Genomic DNA, 16,356 nt, shown 5'->3' with positions numbered 1-16,356 from the left:
CCAGCACTGACTTTCTTCACAGAATTGGAAAAAACTACTTTAAACTTCATATGGAACCAAAAAAGAGCCTGCATAGCCAAGACAACCCTGGGCAAGAAGAACAAAGCTGCAGGCATCACGCTACCTGACTTCAAACTTACTACGAGGCTACAGTAACCAAAACAGCATGGTACTGGTACCAAAACAGATACATAGACCAATGGAACAGAACAGAGCCCTCAGAAATAACACCACACATCTACAACCATCTGATCTTTGACAAATCTGACACAAACAAGCAATGGGTAAAATATTCCCTATTTAATAAATGGTGTTGGGAAAACTGGCTAGCCATTCACAGAAAACTGAAACTGGACCCCCCTTCCTTACATCTTATACAAAAATCAACTCAAGATGGATCAAAGACTTAAATGTAAGACCTATGACCATAAAAATCCCAGAAGAAAACCTGGGCAATACCATTCAGGACATAGGCATGGGCAAAGACTTCATGACTAAAACACCAAAAGCAATGGCAACAAAAGCCAAAATTGACAAATGGGATCTAATTAAACTAAAGAGCTTCTGCATAGCAAAAGAAATTATCATCGGAGTGAACAGGCAACATACAAAATGAGAGAAAATTTTTGCAGTCTATCTATCTGACAAAGGGCTAATATCCAGAATCTGCAAGGAACTTCAACAAATTTACAAGAAAAGACAAACAACCCCATCAAAAAGTGGGCAAAGGATATGAACAGATACTTCTCAAGAGAAGACATTTATACAGCCAACAGACACATGAAAAAATGCTCATCATCACTGGTCATTAGAGAAATGCAAATCAAAACCACAATGAGATACCATCTCATGCCAGTTAGAATGGCAATCATTAAAAAGTCAGGAAACAACAGGTGCTGGAGAGGATGTGGAGAAATAGGAACACTTTTACACTGTTGGTGGGAGTGTAAATTAGTTCAACCATTGTGGAAGACAGTGTGGCAATTCCTCAAGGATCTAGAACTAGAAATACCATTTGACCCAGCAATCCCATTACTGGGTATAAACCCAAAGGATTATAAATCATTCCACTATAAAGATGTATACACGCATATGTTTATTGTGGCACTATTCACAATAGCAAAGACTTGTAACCAACCAAAATGTCCATCACTGATAGACTGGATAAAGAAATATACACCATGGAATACTATGCAGCCATAAAAATGGATGAGTTCATGTCCTTTTCAGGGACATGGACGAAGCTAGAAACCATCAATCTCAGCAAACTAACACAGGAACAGAAAAGCAAACACTGCATATTCTCACTCATAAGTTGGAGTTGAACCATGAGAACACATGGACACAGGGCCAGGACACAGGAACATCACACACTGGGCCTGTCAGGGGGTGGGGGGTTGGGGAGGGATAACATTAGGAGAAATACTTAATGTAGGTGACATGTTGATAGATGCAGCAAACCACCATGGCACGTGTATACCTGTGTAACAAAACTGCATGTTCTACACGTGTACCCCAAAACTTAAAGTACAATAAAAAAAGAAGAAAAAAAAAAGAAAAACACTTTTGTGGTATAAATCAAATCATGGGGGAAAATATTTGCAAATTATTTACTGGATAAAAGACTTATATCCAGAATATATAAAGAATTCTCACACCTCAATAAAAAGACTCAATTTAAAAAATGAGCAAAAACTCTGAACAGGGATTTCGCCAAATGTGATATACAAATATCCAATAAGCACATGAAAAGATGCTTAATATCATTAGCCATTAGGGAAATGAAATTAAAATCCCAGTGAGATATCATTTCACACTCACTTGGATGGCTATAATGAAAAACACACAAACATTGGCATCGATATGGAGAAATCAGTACTCTCATATACCGGGAATGGAAAATGGTATAGCTGGTTCGGAAAACAACCTGGTAGTTCTTCAAAGGGTTAAACAAAAGATGCAGCAATTCCATTCCTAGGGGTTTACCCAAGAGAAATGGAAACATATGTCCATGCAAAAACTTGTATGTGAATGTTCAGAGAAGCATTATACATACTAACTAAAAATGATTTAAAATCTACGTTGTTTTACCTAAATGTCCATCAACTGATACACGGACAAATAAAATGTATTATATCCATAGAATGGAATTTTATTCAGTTATGAAAAGGAATAATGTACTGATACACGCTACAAAATGGATAAACCTTGAAATCTTTATGCTAATGAAAAAAGCCAGTCACACGCAAAAAGCACACATGGTATGATCTCATTTATATAAAATGTCCAGAATTTTACATTCAGGTACTCTGTAGAGATAGCAAGTAGATCAGTGGTTGCTGAGGACTGGGAGACAGGGAGGGGATGCTAATGGGTATTGTGTTTCTTTTTAGGCTAGTGATGGTTGCAATAAAGCTTAAAAACAGGGTACTAGGCCTATTACAATTATAAATTGGTATAAAGATTGATGCCATCACTACCTACACATATCCAATGTTGTCCTGGTTATTTCTGGTTTTCACTGATTACCACCTCCCAAGGCAAGACCCCTAAACATCTGCCTGCAGCAATGACACATTAGAAGCACTGCACACACAGTTTGGTAATTGTTTGCTGCTTTATATCATCTCATGCCTACCAGTTCCTCTTCCCCTCTCCCAAACTTCAAAGTTATCAATTTTCTGACCAATATGATGTGCAATGGTAGATTTCTAAAGTTGCTTTAAAAAAAAGTCAACTTTTTTCACTTGGCTTAATGTATCTCTCAGTGGACATACTGTGGCTTCTCATAGAAATTTCTACTCATGGCCCTGCTATTGAAAAGTCAAAAATGTTTCAAAAAAACAAAATTATTTGTGTAGGTGCCAAATACAATTAAATATTCTATAAGTATATCAATGTAACCAAAAACAGTGACTTACAGTGATTTCTATTCATGGCCCTGCTATTGAAAAGCCAAAACTGCTTTAAAAAACAGAATTCCTTGTATAGGAGCCAAATAAATTAAATATTTTATAAGTATATCAAAGTAACCCAAAACAGTAACTTACAGATGTAAATTAAGTCAGTAAGGATGAGATTCAAACCAAATTTGCCATTTGCCTGAAATGTCTTTCTATACGTATACGTTTGTATATTTTAATAGAAATTTTATTACTCAAACATTTCATAAAAGAAGATAAAACAAAACAATAAGGGAGTCTTCTGATCTAAATTTGCTTTTTCAGAATATATAACACATTTTCAGTTGTTTCTGATAATATAACTACAACGTATATCAAAGGGTACAATTTCAATCTCTGTCCTGGGTGTGGTCTCCATTGCTCAATACAAGACCATTGTTTCTTCAGTCACTTTCAGGTGAAGCTTCAGAACTTTCCAGCTAGTTTCTCTCCATTTTAATTCAAGGGTAGTTAAGGGTCATTAGAGAAAAGGCTTGGGCCAACTAAGTCCTACTATGATGAACTTATCCTCACCTGGTAAACCAAGTCTTTATTGCTTGGTAGTTTAATTTTCATTAACCCTTCTGCAAACCATAAACATTTCAGGAAAACAGTGGTAACCCCAAGAAATAGATGGGTTAGACAGCAAAGGAGAAGCCTATTTTTAAAACAGGCAGATTTGAGTAATTTAGCTTCTTTTCCTTCCCTATCCCTGGTTATCATTGTCCTGTGCCCCTTATCAAACCCTCTTTAGAGTAAATGTATGCTTTTGATGCTCTATGGTCATGGAAAGGTTTTCCTAATTCCAAAATGTCTATGATTTTCAGGACATTTCTGAGCATCTTTCTAAATTGGTCTTGTTTCCTCTATATTAGACTCTGTTTTAAAAAATTCATATCAATCATATTTTGAATTTGTGGTATTTAGTCCACATTCCAAATATTCGATCCCATTGTCAGACCATGTATCTCATTTTTCTTCTCTTTTCATTTTTTAATTTTTTGAGACGGAGTCTTGAGCCTTGCTCTGTTGCCCTGGCTGGAGTGCAGTGGCACGATCTTGCCTCACTGCAACCTCTGCCTCCCGGGTTCAAGTGATTCTCCTGCCTCAGCTTCCCAAGTAGCTATGCACATGTCACCACGCCTGGCTAATTTTTGTATTTTTTTTTTTTTTTTTTTTTTGAGACGGAGTCTTGCTCTGCCACCCAGACTGGAGTGCAGTGGCCGGATCTCAGCTCACTGCAAGCTCCGCCTCCCGGGTTTACGCCATTCTCCTGCCTCAGCCTCCCGAGTAGCTGGGACTACAGGCGCCCGCCTCGTCGCCCGGCTAGTTTTTTTTTTTGTATTTTTAAGTAGAGACGGGGTTTCACCGTATTATCCAGGATGGTCTCGATCTCCTGACCTCGTGATTCGCCCGTCTCGGCCTCCCAAAGTGCTGGGATTACAGGCTTGAGCCACCGCGCCCGGCAATTTTTGTATTTTTTTTTTTTTTTGAGACAGAGTCTGGCTCTGCCGCCCAGGCTGGAGTGCAGTGGCCGGATCTCAGCTCACTGCAAGCTCCGCCTCCCAGGTTCACGCCATTCTCCTGCCTCAGCCTCCCGAGTAACTGGGACTACAGGCGCCCGCCACCTCGCCCGGCTAATTTTTTTGTATTTTTTAGTCGAGACGGGGTTTCACCGTGTTAGCCAGGATGGTCTCGATCTCCTGACCTCGTGATCCGCCCGTCTCGGCCTCCCAAAGTGCTGGGATTACAGGCTTGAGCCACCGCGCCCGGCCAATTTTTGTATTTTTAATAGAGACGGTGGCAAACTCCTGACCTCTGGTGATCCACCCACCTCGGCCTCCCAAAGTGCTGGGATTACAGGCGTGAGGCATTACACCTGGCCATGTGTCTCATTTTTCTAACGCTTATCATATGTGAGCCAATATAACCCAAGTCAGGGTTACAAACCCAAAGGTGCAACACTAATGGAAGAGTGATTCTGTTCTCTGCTCATCTCACATAGTCAGCGGAAACATAAAGTAAGTATTGAAGATTTATATGGGATAGTGATCATTTTTAGTTAGTCTTGAGTGATAAGTCTTGAATTGCTAGAGGAAAGGGTGATAAAAGAAAATTGATATGGTTTGGCTCTGTGTCCTCATCCAAATCTCATGTTGAATTATGATCTTCCATGTTGGAGGAGGGGCCTGGTGGGAGGTGATTGGATCATGGAGGCAAATTTCCCCCTTGCTGTTCTCTTGATAGTGAGTGAGCTCTCATGAGATCTGGTTGTTCAAAAGTGTGTAGCACCTCCTCCTTCACTCTGTCCTGCTCCATTATAGTAAAATGTGCTTGTTTCCCATTCGCCTCTGACAGGATTGTAAGTTTCCTGAGGCTTCCCAGCCATGCTTTCTGTACAGCCTGCGGAACTGTGACTCAAAGCTCTTTTCTTCATAAATTACCCAGTTTCAGGTAGTTCTTTATAGGAGTGTGGGAACAAACTAATTCAGAAAATTATTTTCCGCCATTTAACTTTAAACTCAAAGATAAAGGTATGTTAATGGCAGAGCAGAGACACAAAAACTGTCTTGGTATTTATGTAAGTTATGTTAAGTATGTAATTATACTTTCATGTATTGATAGACATGTACTTTGAAGAACTATGGCTTGATAATTATGTTATAATGAAGTACAAAAACAAATAGAGAAAACTGGCAGATTTACAACTTACTTTCATAAGTTATTCCTAACATGACCCATGAAGCCATATAATTGAAGTAGAGAAGTTGCTCAAGAACAAAGTTATTCTCCTTTTCATCTCGAATACTCAGAATTTGTGATTTTGGATCTGTTAAATAAAAAATGATCAATAATTTTAATACTTATCTAGAATACTTTGATAGGTTTAAAACATTTTAATTCTCACTTTAATATACTTCAAAACTTAAACAATATTGGACAATTAGAAAGATATATAAAATAAAATTATGCCATTGTACTAACAGGTTAAGGAGTTTTCAAATGTTTGATGTTAAATTTGGTCTTATGGTATAATGGAAAACTAGTAGCTGAGTAGAGAATTTAAAACATTGATTCACTTCACTTTCCCCTATTTAAAGGTAATTTTCAGTTGGTATAAATCCACCCATAGTAATGATAGACTGTCAAAGATTACTCTATAATAATTAAAACCTCTTAGATGAACTATAACAGGGGTCCCCAACCCCCGGGCCATAGACTGGTACTGTGAGGAACCAGGCCTGTTAGGAACTGGGCCGTACAGCAGGAGGTGAGCAGCAGGCAAGCAAGCATCACCGCTTGAGTTCTGCCTCCTGTTAGAGCAGAGTGGCATTAGATTGACAGAGGAGCGCAAATCGTCTTGTGAACTACGCATGCGAGGGATCTAGCTTGCACACTCCTTATGAGAATCTAACTAAGGTCTGATGATCTGAGGTGGAACAGTTTCATCCTGAAACCATCCACCCCTCCCTGTCAGTGCCAGAAAGGTTGGGGACTGCTGACCTATACGACAGATCTTCCTTTTCCTTAGTTATCAGTATGAGGGTTAAAAGGCTTACTATTTCCCAAAGGGTGTTCCTCACAAAATTAACAAGAAGGTTCCAGAAAAGATCTACATGGATTTTAAAAAAGTTTGCAAACATTGGTTTAAACAAAGTTAAACTCATTTATTTATGCCAGTATTTCTTAAGGTATATGTTAATGTACATTTGTTAATGTCCAACAGGAAGCTATGGTGTCTAGTGTTTCTCAATCTTTTTCTTTTTTGTTGGTTATTTTTTTCAACCTTATTCTAAGGATTTTTTGCAGAACATCTCTCAAGACTAACGTTATATAGAGCATGCTTTGGGAAATAATGGTTTGATATTTTCTATAGCAACTTTCACTAAGTTCATTGTTCCATTGGTTCCAACAGTTCCATCATTTGGAAGTCACAGATCCTTAGTGGATATCATAGGAATTATCTGAAGACTCTTGAGAGCTGAAAGTTGAAATGTGCACATCTTTAAGCTTAGCTGCTGCTTTGTGGTGTGTCTAAGCTTTTGACTGCTCCAACTAACCTATTTTCACTTCCTCATAGTCTATCTTGATTTAATGTCCAGTTCTCTGCTCTCTTGTGTGCCATTTCTTTCCCCCTTCCTTTTTTTTGGAGATAGGGTCTCCTGTCATCCAGGCTGGAGTGCAGCTGGTGCAATCACAGCTCACTGCAGCTTCAACCTCTTGGGCTCAACCATCCTCCCTCCTTAGCCTCCCAAGTAGCTAGAGCTACAGGCATGTGCCATCATGCTTTTAATTTTTTGCAGAGAAAAAGTCTCACTATGTTGCCCAGGCTGATCTTAAATGCCTGGCATCAAACAATCCTCCCACTTCAGCCTCCCAAAGAATTTGGATTACAGGCATGAGCCAATGTGCCTAGCCCATTTCTTTTCCTTTTAAAGGAGAACTCACTTACAAACATAGACTAGTTCTTGAATGGATGAGTAAAGAAAGGAGTTATGCCTATACTTCCCATTTTAACTAACACAAATTTTAATACTTTGTCACTGATAATGTAGATATTAGGAGATGAATATTTTTGACATCTAGTTACTAGTGCTAATTAGAAATATTTATAACACAGAAAATTTTTTTTAATTAGCAAAATACAGTAAGTAATGACAGTATAATATACTTGATATGGATTGGCTGTGTCCCCATCCAAATCTCATGTTGAATTGCAGCTCCCATAATCCCCAGTGTCATGGGAGGGACTCGGTGGGAGGTAACTGAATCATGAGGGTGGGTATTTCCTGTGCTGTTTTCATGATAGTAAGTCTCACAAGATCTGATGGTTTTATAAAGGGCAGTTCCCCTGCACATGCTGTCTTGCCTGCTGCCATGTAAACATATCTTTGCTTCTGCTTCACCTTCTGCCATGATTGTGAGGCCTCCCCAGCCATGTGGAACTGTGAGGCCATTAAACCTCTTTTTCTTTATTAATTACCCAGTCTTGGGTATGTCCTTATAGCAATGTGAGAATGGACTAATATACTTACTTAGTTTCTGGCATTTAGAATGAACTTCATCCAGTGTTGTTGCCATATGCCTATTCTTTGTTATTATGAAATTGTAGCAACAGTTCTGAAATGGTATCCATGGAGTATTTAGAACAGGAGATGGACATTTAACACTGTCAACTGGTTTGAACTCTTCTTCAGTCTCATCTAGAAAAAGAGTTAATGGTAAGAATTCTCATTTGAGATATAAATGTTAAATCCTGTTTGCAATCATTAGGCTTGATTTGTAGGAAATATTCAGGAAGCCAAGAAGTAATACCCTAGTGAAGCCTGTCTCTGTTTATACTCAGATACAGCACACAAAAAGCCAACTTTCTATAGGAAGGAAATTACTTGACACAATTTTCTTACCCCTGCTGTGGCGTGGAAGAATGTAAAAAGTGAGGTGCTATTAGGTTAAATGCAATTTCTGTCTTCCTGCATTACCAAATGTCAAGTACAAGGGACCACCCCTAGAGATACTGTACAAACATATTCATTATTAAAAGTCACTTAACTATAACTTTGAGAATTCGTTTTCAAGTTTCTGTCTACGGATACTATTAATTTTAAAGGAACATTTAAATGAAACACTTGATGTTCTAAATAAGTTATTGCTTTAACCAAGTCAAACAGAAATAATATTTAAAATCTGACATCTACAGTATCTGATTATGATCTTTTTCCATTTTCTGAAAAGGCCATACATTCACAAAGATACAAATATAAACATAGTCCACTCAAATAAATTAAACTGATTTAATATGTGGCAGAGATCACTCAGTATCTCTCCTGGATCACAATAAGTCCCTCTGTCCATGAAGCAGTGTCTTCTTTCTACCACAAACCCACAAATGTGACCTTGACAGTTGTAAAAACACTTTCCTCTGACTGGGCTAGAGATTGCACACCTGACCCAGGCTAAGTTCATGAGATTTTCTCTAAGGATTTACAAAGTGAAATTTAGAAATTGTCTCAACTCATCTCCAGTTATAGGTTCAGCTCTGTCCCCGTTTTGGGGATCCTGAATTTCCCCTTGTTTTAAGCTAGCTTGAGGTGGTTGCTGTTACTTACAAACAACTGAATCTTTTTTTTTTTTTTTTGAGACAGAGTCTCGTTCTGTCGCCCAGGCTGGAGTGCAGTGGTGCGATCTTGGCTCACTGCAACCTCTGCCCCTCCAGGTTTAAGCAATTCTCTGCCTCAGCCTCTGGAATAGCTGGGATTACAGGTGTGTGCCACCATGCCCGGCTAAATTTTTGTATTTTTAGTAGACAGGGGATTTCACCATCTTGGCCAGGCTGATCTTGAACTCCTGACCTCGTGATCCACTCGCCTCAGCCTCCCAAAGTGCTGTTATTACAGGTGTGAGCCACCGCACCTGGCCACAACCAACTGAATCTTAAGAGTGACTCATAGGCCGGGCGCGGTGGCTCAAGCCTGTAATCCCAGCACTTTGGGAGGCCGAGACGGGCGGATCACGAGGTCAGGAGATCAAGACCATCCTGGCTAATATGCTAATATGGTGAAACCCCGTCTCTACTAAAAAATACAAAATAGCCGGGCGAAGCGGCGGGCGCCTGTAGTCCCAGCTACTCGGGAGGCTGAGGCAGGAGAATGGCATAAACCCGGGAGGCGGAGCTTGCAGTGAGCTGAGATCCGGCCACTGCACTCCAGCCTGGGCAACAGAGCGAGACTCTGTCTCAAAAAAAAAAAAAAAAAAAAAAAAAAAAAGAGTGACTCATAAAAATGTTAGTTGTGATATTATGAATCACAAAAGAATTCTCACAAGTGTAACCTTTCTACAAGTATAAATGTATGCAGAAAGAGATAGAGTAACAATGGGACTTTAAAGTGTTAATCCCCATTGTCAGCTGACGTAAAAATAAAACATGCCTAAAATAACCCATTCATAATAATATATTTAATATATAATTCTGCTTGAGGCCGGGCGCGGTGGCTCAAGCCTGTAATCCCAGCACTTTGGGAGGCCGAGGCGGGCGGATCACAAGGTCAGGAGATTGAGACCATCCTGGCTAACACGGTGAAACCCCATCTCTACTAAAAAGTACAAAAAACTAGCCGGGCGAGGTGGCGGGCGCCTGTAGTCCCAGCTACTCGGGAGGCTGAGGCAGGAGAATGGCGTGAACCCGGGAGGCGGAGATTGCAGTGAGCTGAGATCCGGCCACTGCACTCCAGCTTGGGCAACAGAGCGAGACTCCGTCTCAAAAAAAAAAAAAAAAAAAAAAATTCTGCTTGAATACAAATTTTCACAAATGTTCCTATAAAAAGACATGACTATAATTTCTTCACAATTCCAAAACCAGATTTTACAAAACCACTCCTCAGAAATTTTACCACTTATGAGACTGTTAATAATTTAAGAATTTAAATATATGAAATTCACATACTTCCTGAATAGTAGCAAATAGCACCTGGTTGATTGTCATTGCAATCAGCTGTTTTCCAGAATCCATCAGTGTCTAATATTACACAGTCTTCAAGTTGCCCATTAGTTTCAGCCCAGCGACTGAAATGAAGACGTTTCCCATCTGACCAACCAAAGTTGAGTTCATCCTGTAAGGAGCAGAAATACATTTCAAGTGGCAATATTCATGTTATCCCTTTGTATTATTTTGACTTCCATGGTCAATCTAATGATTTTTTTTTTTTTTATATTTAACACACATTTACATACCATTTACTACATGAAAAGCATTGTTCTAAATGCTTTATAAATATTGGCTTACTTAATCCTTGTAACAACTATATAAGGGAGGTGCTATTATTATCTCCATTTTAAAGACAAGGAAACTAAAGGTATACAACTTTGCAAAGTCCCACGAATACAAACCACACTGCTGGGCCTCTCTGCCAGGCTGTCAATCCCTACAGTCTATGTCCTAACCATTATGCTATGCTGTCTCACACATAATTGGATCCACTGGTTATCAGAAATCAGAAAACTAAAATGGGATGAGGATCACTGATTAGATCAGAGACAACCTGGTGTAGTGGAAAGAATATGGGCTACAGAGCTAAGCCCACAGGGTGTTGAATCCTGATTCAGTCACTTACTAGCTTTTGTGTGCCGCGTCTCCAAATTTCCATCTCCCATCAATGAAACCAGTGTGACACTTAACTTCGTGGGGCTGGAATTAATGGGATAATGTGTAAAGTCTGCAACTTAGGGGCTAGCTGGCACACAGAGAGCTGGTGGTTCCCTTCCTCTGAAGTCCTCAGGCACTGTGGATCTCACACCGCTGTTTTCACACTTGTTGGGGAGAGAAGCTTCTTCATTCACTAGATTCTGTTGTGTGCTAGAAGTCTGTGAACATCTGCCTTTACACCCTCCCAAGGTCCTGACCACCCATCTAGGTACAGGAGATGGACTGTGGGGTACAGGCCTGTCTGAGCTTCCCCATGGTGCTGCCAGAGCACCGGGCCTTACATACCCACTGCTGAGTCTGGTGCTGGCCTAACAGACCCACTGAGCTAAGCTTTCCTGAGTCCCAAGACAATCTACATCACTAGTTTATTTGAAATATTGAACGAAGCCACACTTAGTGAGTCATAAACAGCAATATAGTCAAGCTTCAACACCACTGGCTGCTTCATTCTGAAATGTTCACGACCAGAGTTCCAGCTGTAATCCTAGCCCCTAACCCTAACCCAGTCAGGGCCTAAGCCACTGTGGCCTCCAGTGTGGAGGCCGCGCAACTTTGCCTGCACTCATCCATACTGCCCTGCATTTCTTCCCCTTTGAGGCACTCCCCACCTAACCCTGTCCCTGATCCTTTGGAATTTCCATTCCATCTAAATAAATCATCCCACACCTTTTATCTTTTCATTGAATACAAAATATTAAGACTATAAACATCTTTTCAGTCATTCTTGATCTTAATTGATCTTAATTGAACTCTGGCTAGAATGCTCACACACTGTTGGTGGGATGACAAATTAGTTCAGCCCCTGTGGAAAGTAGTTTGGAGATTTCCCAAAGAACAAAAATAGAATTACCATTCAACCCAGCAATCCCATTGCTGGGTATACACCCAAAGGAGACTAAATCGTTCTGCCAAAAGACACCCGCGCTCAAATGTTTATTATAGCACTATTCACAACAGCAAAGACGTGAAATCAATCTAGATGCCCATCAACAGTGGACTGGATCAAGAAAATGTAGCACATATACATGATGGCATACTGTGCAGCCATAAAAAAGAACAAAATCATGTCCTTTACAGCAACATGGATGTAGCTGGAGGACATTATCCTAAGTGAATTAATGCAGGAACAGAAAACCAAATACCACATGTTCTCACTTATATAAGTGGGAGCTAAATATTGGGTACATATGGACGTAAAGATGGGAATGATAGTGTCTGGGGACTCCAAAAGTGGGGAGGGAGTGGAGCAAGGGTTGAAAAACTACCTATTGGGTACTGTGTTCACTATTTGGGTGACAGGTTCAACTGAAGCCCAAGCCTCGGCATCCCACGCTGTATGTATTGTAACAAACCTGCACATGTACCCCCTGAATCTGAAATAAATACGTAAATCTGGCTTTTCCAAGGGAATAATCTCCTTTCAGCACCCACAGGAAGGCTATTTGATATTCTATTCTGAGATACCGCAGGGGCTGTGAGAAAGGAGTAGTGGATATTTTTATCTCCTTTTATTTCCTTTGAGGATTACTCCCTTTGTATCACTGCAAACTCCCCATGACATTCATTGAGGACTTGGTCGCCCTGCTCCTCCCTGACATTCACTAAGATGTCCCAGTTCTTGCTGTCCTCCCGGCCCTACCATTAACTTGGGATGCCTGTGTTCATGTTTCCAAGCCTTCTTGACTTCCTTTAATTCTATGTATTTTTACTTCTTTAAGCTGGGTACTTGAGTGACCCACTGCATGGCCACACTCTGCACTTTACATAACCCAGAACTGCCTCCCCTCAGACACTGTAAAGGCCAACATCATTTCCTGCATGAATTTATAGAAAAATAACTGCTCTCCCTCTCTCCAGCTGCTTGCATCCTCCTCAGCCTTCCACACAGTGTCTTCTACTTAAATAAAGTAGAATAAATTCCACTTAAATAAAGTCTTATATTGTTACTACTCTGTTTAAAATCTTTCAGTATCTTATCACTGCTTTCAATGTAAAGTATTTATTAACATCCTGTAATTTTCAAAGAATTAAGGCAGCTATTAGGATATATAGTTAAACAGCTACACAGAATATGTTAAAATTAAGGGTGAAAGGGAAAAGAGAACCATAGGTAAAGGTTGAAAATAGGATAAGAAGTAAGACCCAAATCATTAAGTTGGGGGGAGTTGCAAAATAGTCTGACTCCAGCTATCTAAAAAATAAATAGGTACACATAGAAAAATAACTTGAAAGATCCATACCAAAATATTGAATCATGTTTATTTTTAGGTACTGGGATTACAGGTGACTTTAATTTTGTTATTTTAATTTACTGACAAATTTTCTAAATTGCAATATTGTTTTTGTCTCAAAAGATTTGGGGTGACTGAAACTAGGAAATGTAATCACTCATTGCTTCCTCACAACAGACACAATGACGCATTTCACAGAATTTCCAACACTGAAGATAAAGCAAGTAAATGCAATGCTATGAAACAGTTGAGACTGTGAGGACTGGGTAAGCAGCTTCCCAATCTCCTGGCTTGATCTGGGTTAATTAAATTAAATTAATTAATTAATTTATTTATTTATTTAGAGATGGAGTCTCACTCTGTCGCCCAGGCTGGAATGCAATGGTGCAATCTCGGCTCACTGCAACCTCCACCTCCCAGGTTCAAGTGATTCTCCTGCCTCAGCCTTCTGAGTAGCTGGGATTACAGATGCCTGCCATAATACCCAGCTAATTTTTGTATTTTTAGTAGAGACAGGGATTCACTATGTTGGCCAGGCTGGTCTCAAACTCCTGACCTCAAGTGATCCACCCGCTTTGGCCTCCCAAAGTGCTGGGATTACAGCCATGAGTCACCATGCCCGGCCGAACTGGGTTAACTTTAGAATACCCCGTGACTCAGAGAGACTATTCTTTAAGCTATTCCTAAACGCTACTTTTAATTGAGCTTCTGATAACAATTCTTGTTTTTCCATCCATTCTTCAATTCAATTCTGAGTCTTCAATCACATTTTTTCCATGCAGCCCTAGATATACAGCCCTCTATACTTTGGGATATACCATGGCTGAGAAAAGAGGTGGCCTATAATGCCAATAGGAATACCACAGCTTTATTTAAAAATCCCTGATTTAATTATAGCCAAAAGTTCAGCTGTGTAACGATTCCAGTTTGTGCTACATGTGCAGAGGTTAGTGATGGGAATTAGTAGGAGACTAGCATCCTTTTTTTTTTTTTTGAGAGAGAGTCTTGCTCTGTAGCCCAGGCTGGAGTGCAGTGGCACGATCTCGGCTTACTGCAACTTCTGCCTCCTAGGTCCCGGTTCAAGTAATTCTCCTGCCTCGAGACTAGCATTCTTTGTTAGGCTATGAAGTGAATGAGAAGCGCCTGAGACATCTATCTAGGATCAGCACTTAAGATGGAGGAAAACATTATTCAACTTCCTTTTCAGAGTTGCTTAATTTTACTTTGCTGAATTTTTTCTTCTTAGAGACTGGGGTCTTGCTATGTAGTGCAGGCTGGATTTGAACTCCTGGGCTCAAGTGATCCTCTTGCATCCAGAGTAACTGGGACTACAGGTGTGCACCACGGTGCCCAGCAGTGCTGCTGATGTTGAAAGAGATGGAAGCTGGGTGCGGTGTTTCACGCCTCTAATCCCAACACTTTGGGAGGCTGGGGCGGGTGGATCACTTGAAGTAAAGAGTTCAAGACCAGCCTTGCCAACATGGTGAAACCCCATCTCTACTAAAAATACAAAAATTAGCTGGGCATGTTGGTGCATGCCTGTAATCCCAGCTACTGAGGAGGCTGAAGCATGAGAATTGCTTGAACCTTGGAGGCGGAGGTTGCAGTGAGCTGAGATTGCACTACTGCACTCCAGTCTGGGTGACAGAACAAGAACCTGTCTCCAAAAAAAAAAAAAAAAAAGATAAAGAAAAAGAAAAAAAGAGAAAGGGATGGAAAGGACTCTTTAAAACTATCCATAGTGCTTCCACACACCCAACCACATCTGATTTTTAAATTCTTCTTTTATCTTTTCGTTGGCTGAAGAGACATGGCAGCTTCAGATTCTAGCTCAGTCTTTGACTAGAATTAATAAAAAGAAGTGCTCAAATATATATATATATATCTCCACTAGAACCTTTTCCTCATTTAAACAATGAAGTACTAGATCTTTCAATAGTGGAAAGATAATTGTCTCTAAAAACCCATATTGCTGCTAGGTGCCATGGTTCATGCTGGTAATCCCAGCATTTTGGGAGGCCGAGGTGGGCAGACTGCTTGAGTCTAGGCCTTTGAGACCAGCTTGGGCAATACAGCAAAACTCTGTCTTTACAAAAAATACAAAAATTATCCAGGTATGGTGGTGTGTACCTGCAGTCCCAGCTACTCAGGAGGCTGAGGTGGGAAGATCGCTTGAGCCTGGGATGTCAAGGCTGTAGTGAAGTGTGATCGCACCATTGTACTCCAGCCTGGGCGACAGTGTGAGTGAGCCCTTGTCTCAAAACAAAATAAAAAAACCCTGACATATTCCATGAAATTTACTGGAGTAAGATTTTTAGGTCTCCTGTTTGTTTTAGTCTGCTATGAGAGGTGCTATGCACAATAAAAAATGTCGCTTTCCATCTCCCAGTCCTGGCAGCTGGGACTGAAAACTTACATCTTGACTAAAGAGTCCGATCCATAAGGAAGAGTTGTGAAGGAGCGCCTGCACGCTGAGGAACGCCTGTTGGTAAGGGTCCGTGATGCTCACCAGCTGCATATTATTTTTCAGACATTCCTTTCGAGCGCCGTGCCAAGTCAGAGTCTTTGGGATTATTTTGTACAGATTATTTAGATATTTTACAGTTTCTGAAGCATTCTGTAAGGTCTGTCTGCCTTTAACTTCTGCATGTAAAAGAAAACAACAACAACAAACCCTTCCCCACACTCTGCAAGTTATGGGACATTTTTTTCACATTTCTCCCCATACGAATCTACTTTAGATATTATTTACCTATTTATTTTATATTTTGGGTGAGAGAATTAGGTATGTCTTGCTGTATATCTTAAGTAAAATGTGTGAGCTGCAACGTTTATTTTCTAAAATCAGAACAAAATTCTTTTTATTTTTATTTTTTTGAGACGGAGTCTCGCTCTGTCGCCCAGGCTGGAGTGCAGTGGCCGGATCTCAGCTCGCTGCAAGCTCCGCCTCCCGGGTTTACGCCATTCAGAACAAAATTCT

General features: G+C 40.3%; 1 protein-coding gene across 1 annotated transcript in view; it reads right to left on the bottom strand.

Annotated features, from left to right (window-relative positions):
* The window catches only part of LY75 (lymphocyte antigen 75), a 99,552-nt gene that overhangs the window by 24,437 nt on the left and 58,759 nt on the right, over positions 1-16,356 (bottom strand). The window contains exons 25-28 of the mRNA XM_033231341.1: positions 15,793-16,019; positions 10,387-10,552; positions 7,979-8,146; positions 5,656-5,772 (exon numbers count right to left, since the gene is read on the bottom strand). Coding sequence (XP_033087232.1) covers positions 5,656-5,772; positions 7,979-8,146; positions 10,387-10,552; positions 15,793-16,019 — 678 coding nt within the window. The remainder of the gene's footprint in view (positions 1-5,655; positions 5,773-7,978; positions 8,147-10,386; positions 10,553-15,792; positions 16,020-16,356) is intronic.

Source organism: Trachypithecus francoisi, unplaced genomic scaffold (genome assembly GCF_009764315.1).
Source record: "Trachypithecus francoisi isolate TF-2019V2 unplaced genomic scaffold, Tfra_2.0 Lachesis_group13, whole genome shotgun sequence".
NCBI classification, from domain to species: domain Eukaryota; kingdom Metazoa; phylum Chordata; class Mammalia; order Primates; family Cercopithecidae; genus Trachypithecus; species Trachypithecus francoisi.
This window is presented reverse-complemented; position numbering and strand designations above follow the sequence as displayed.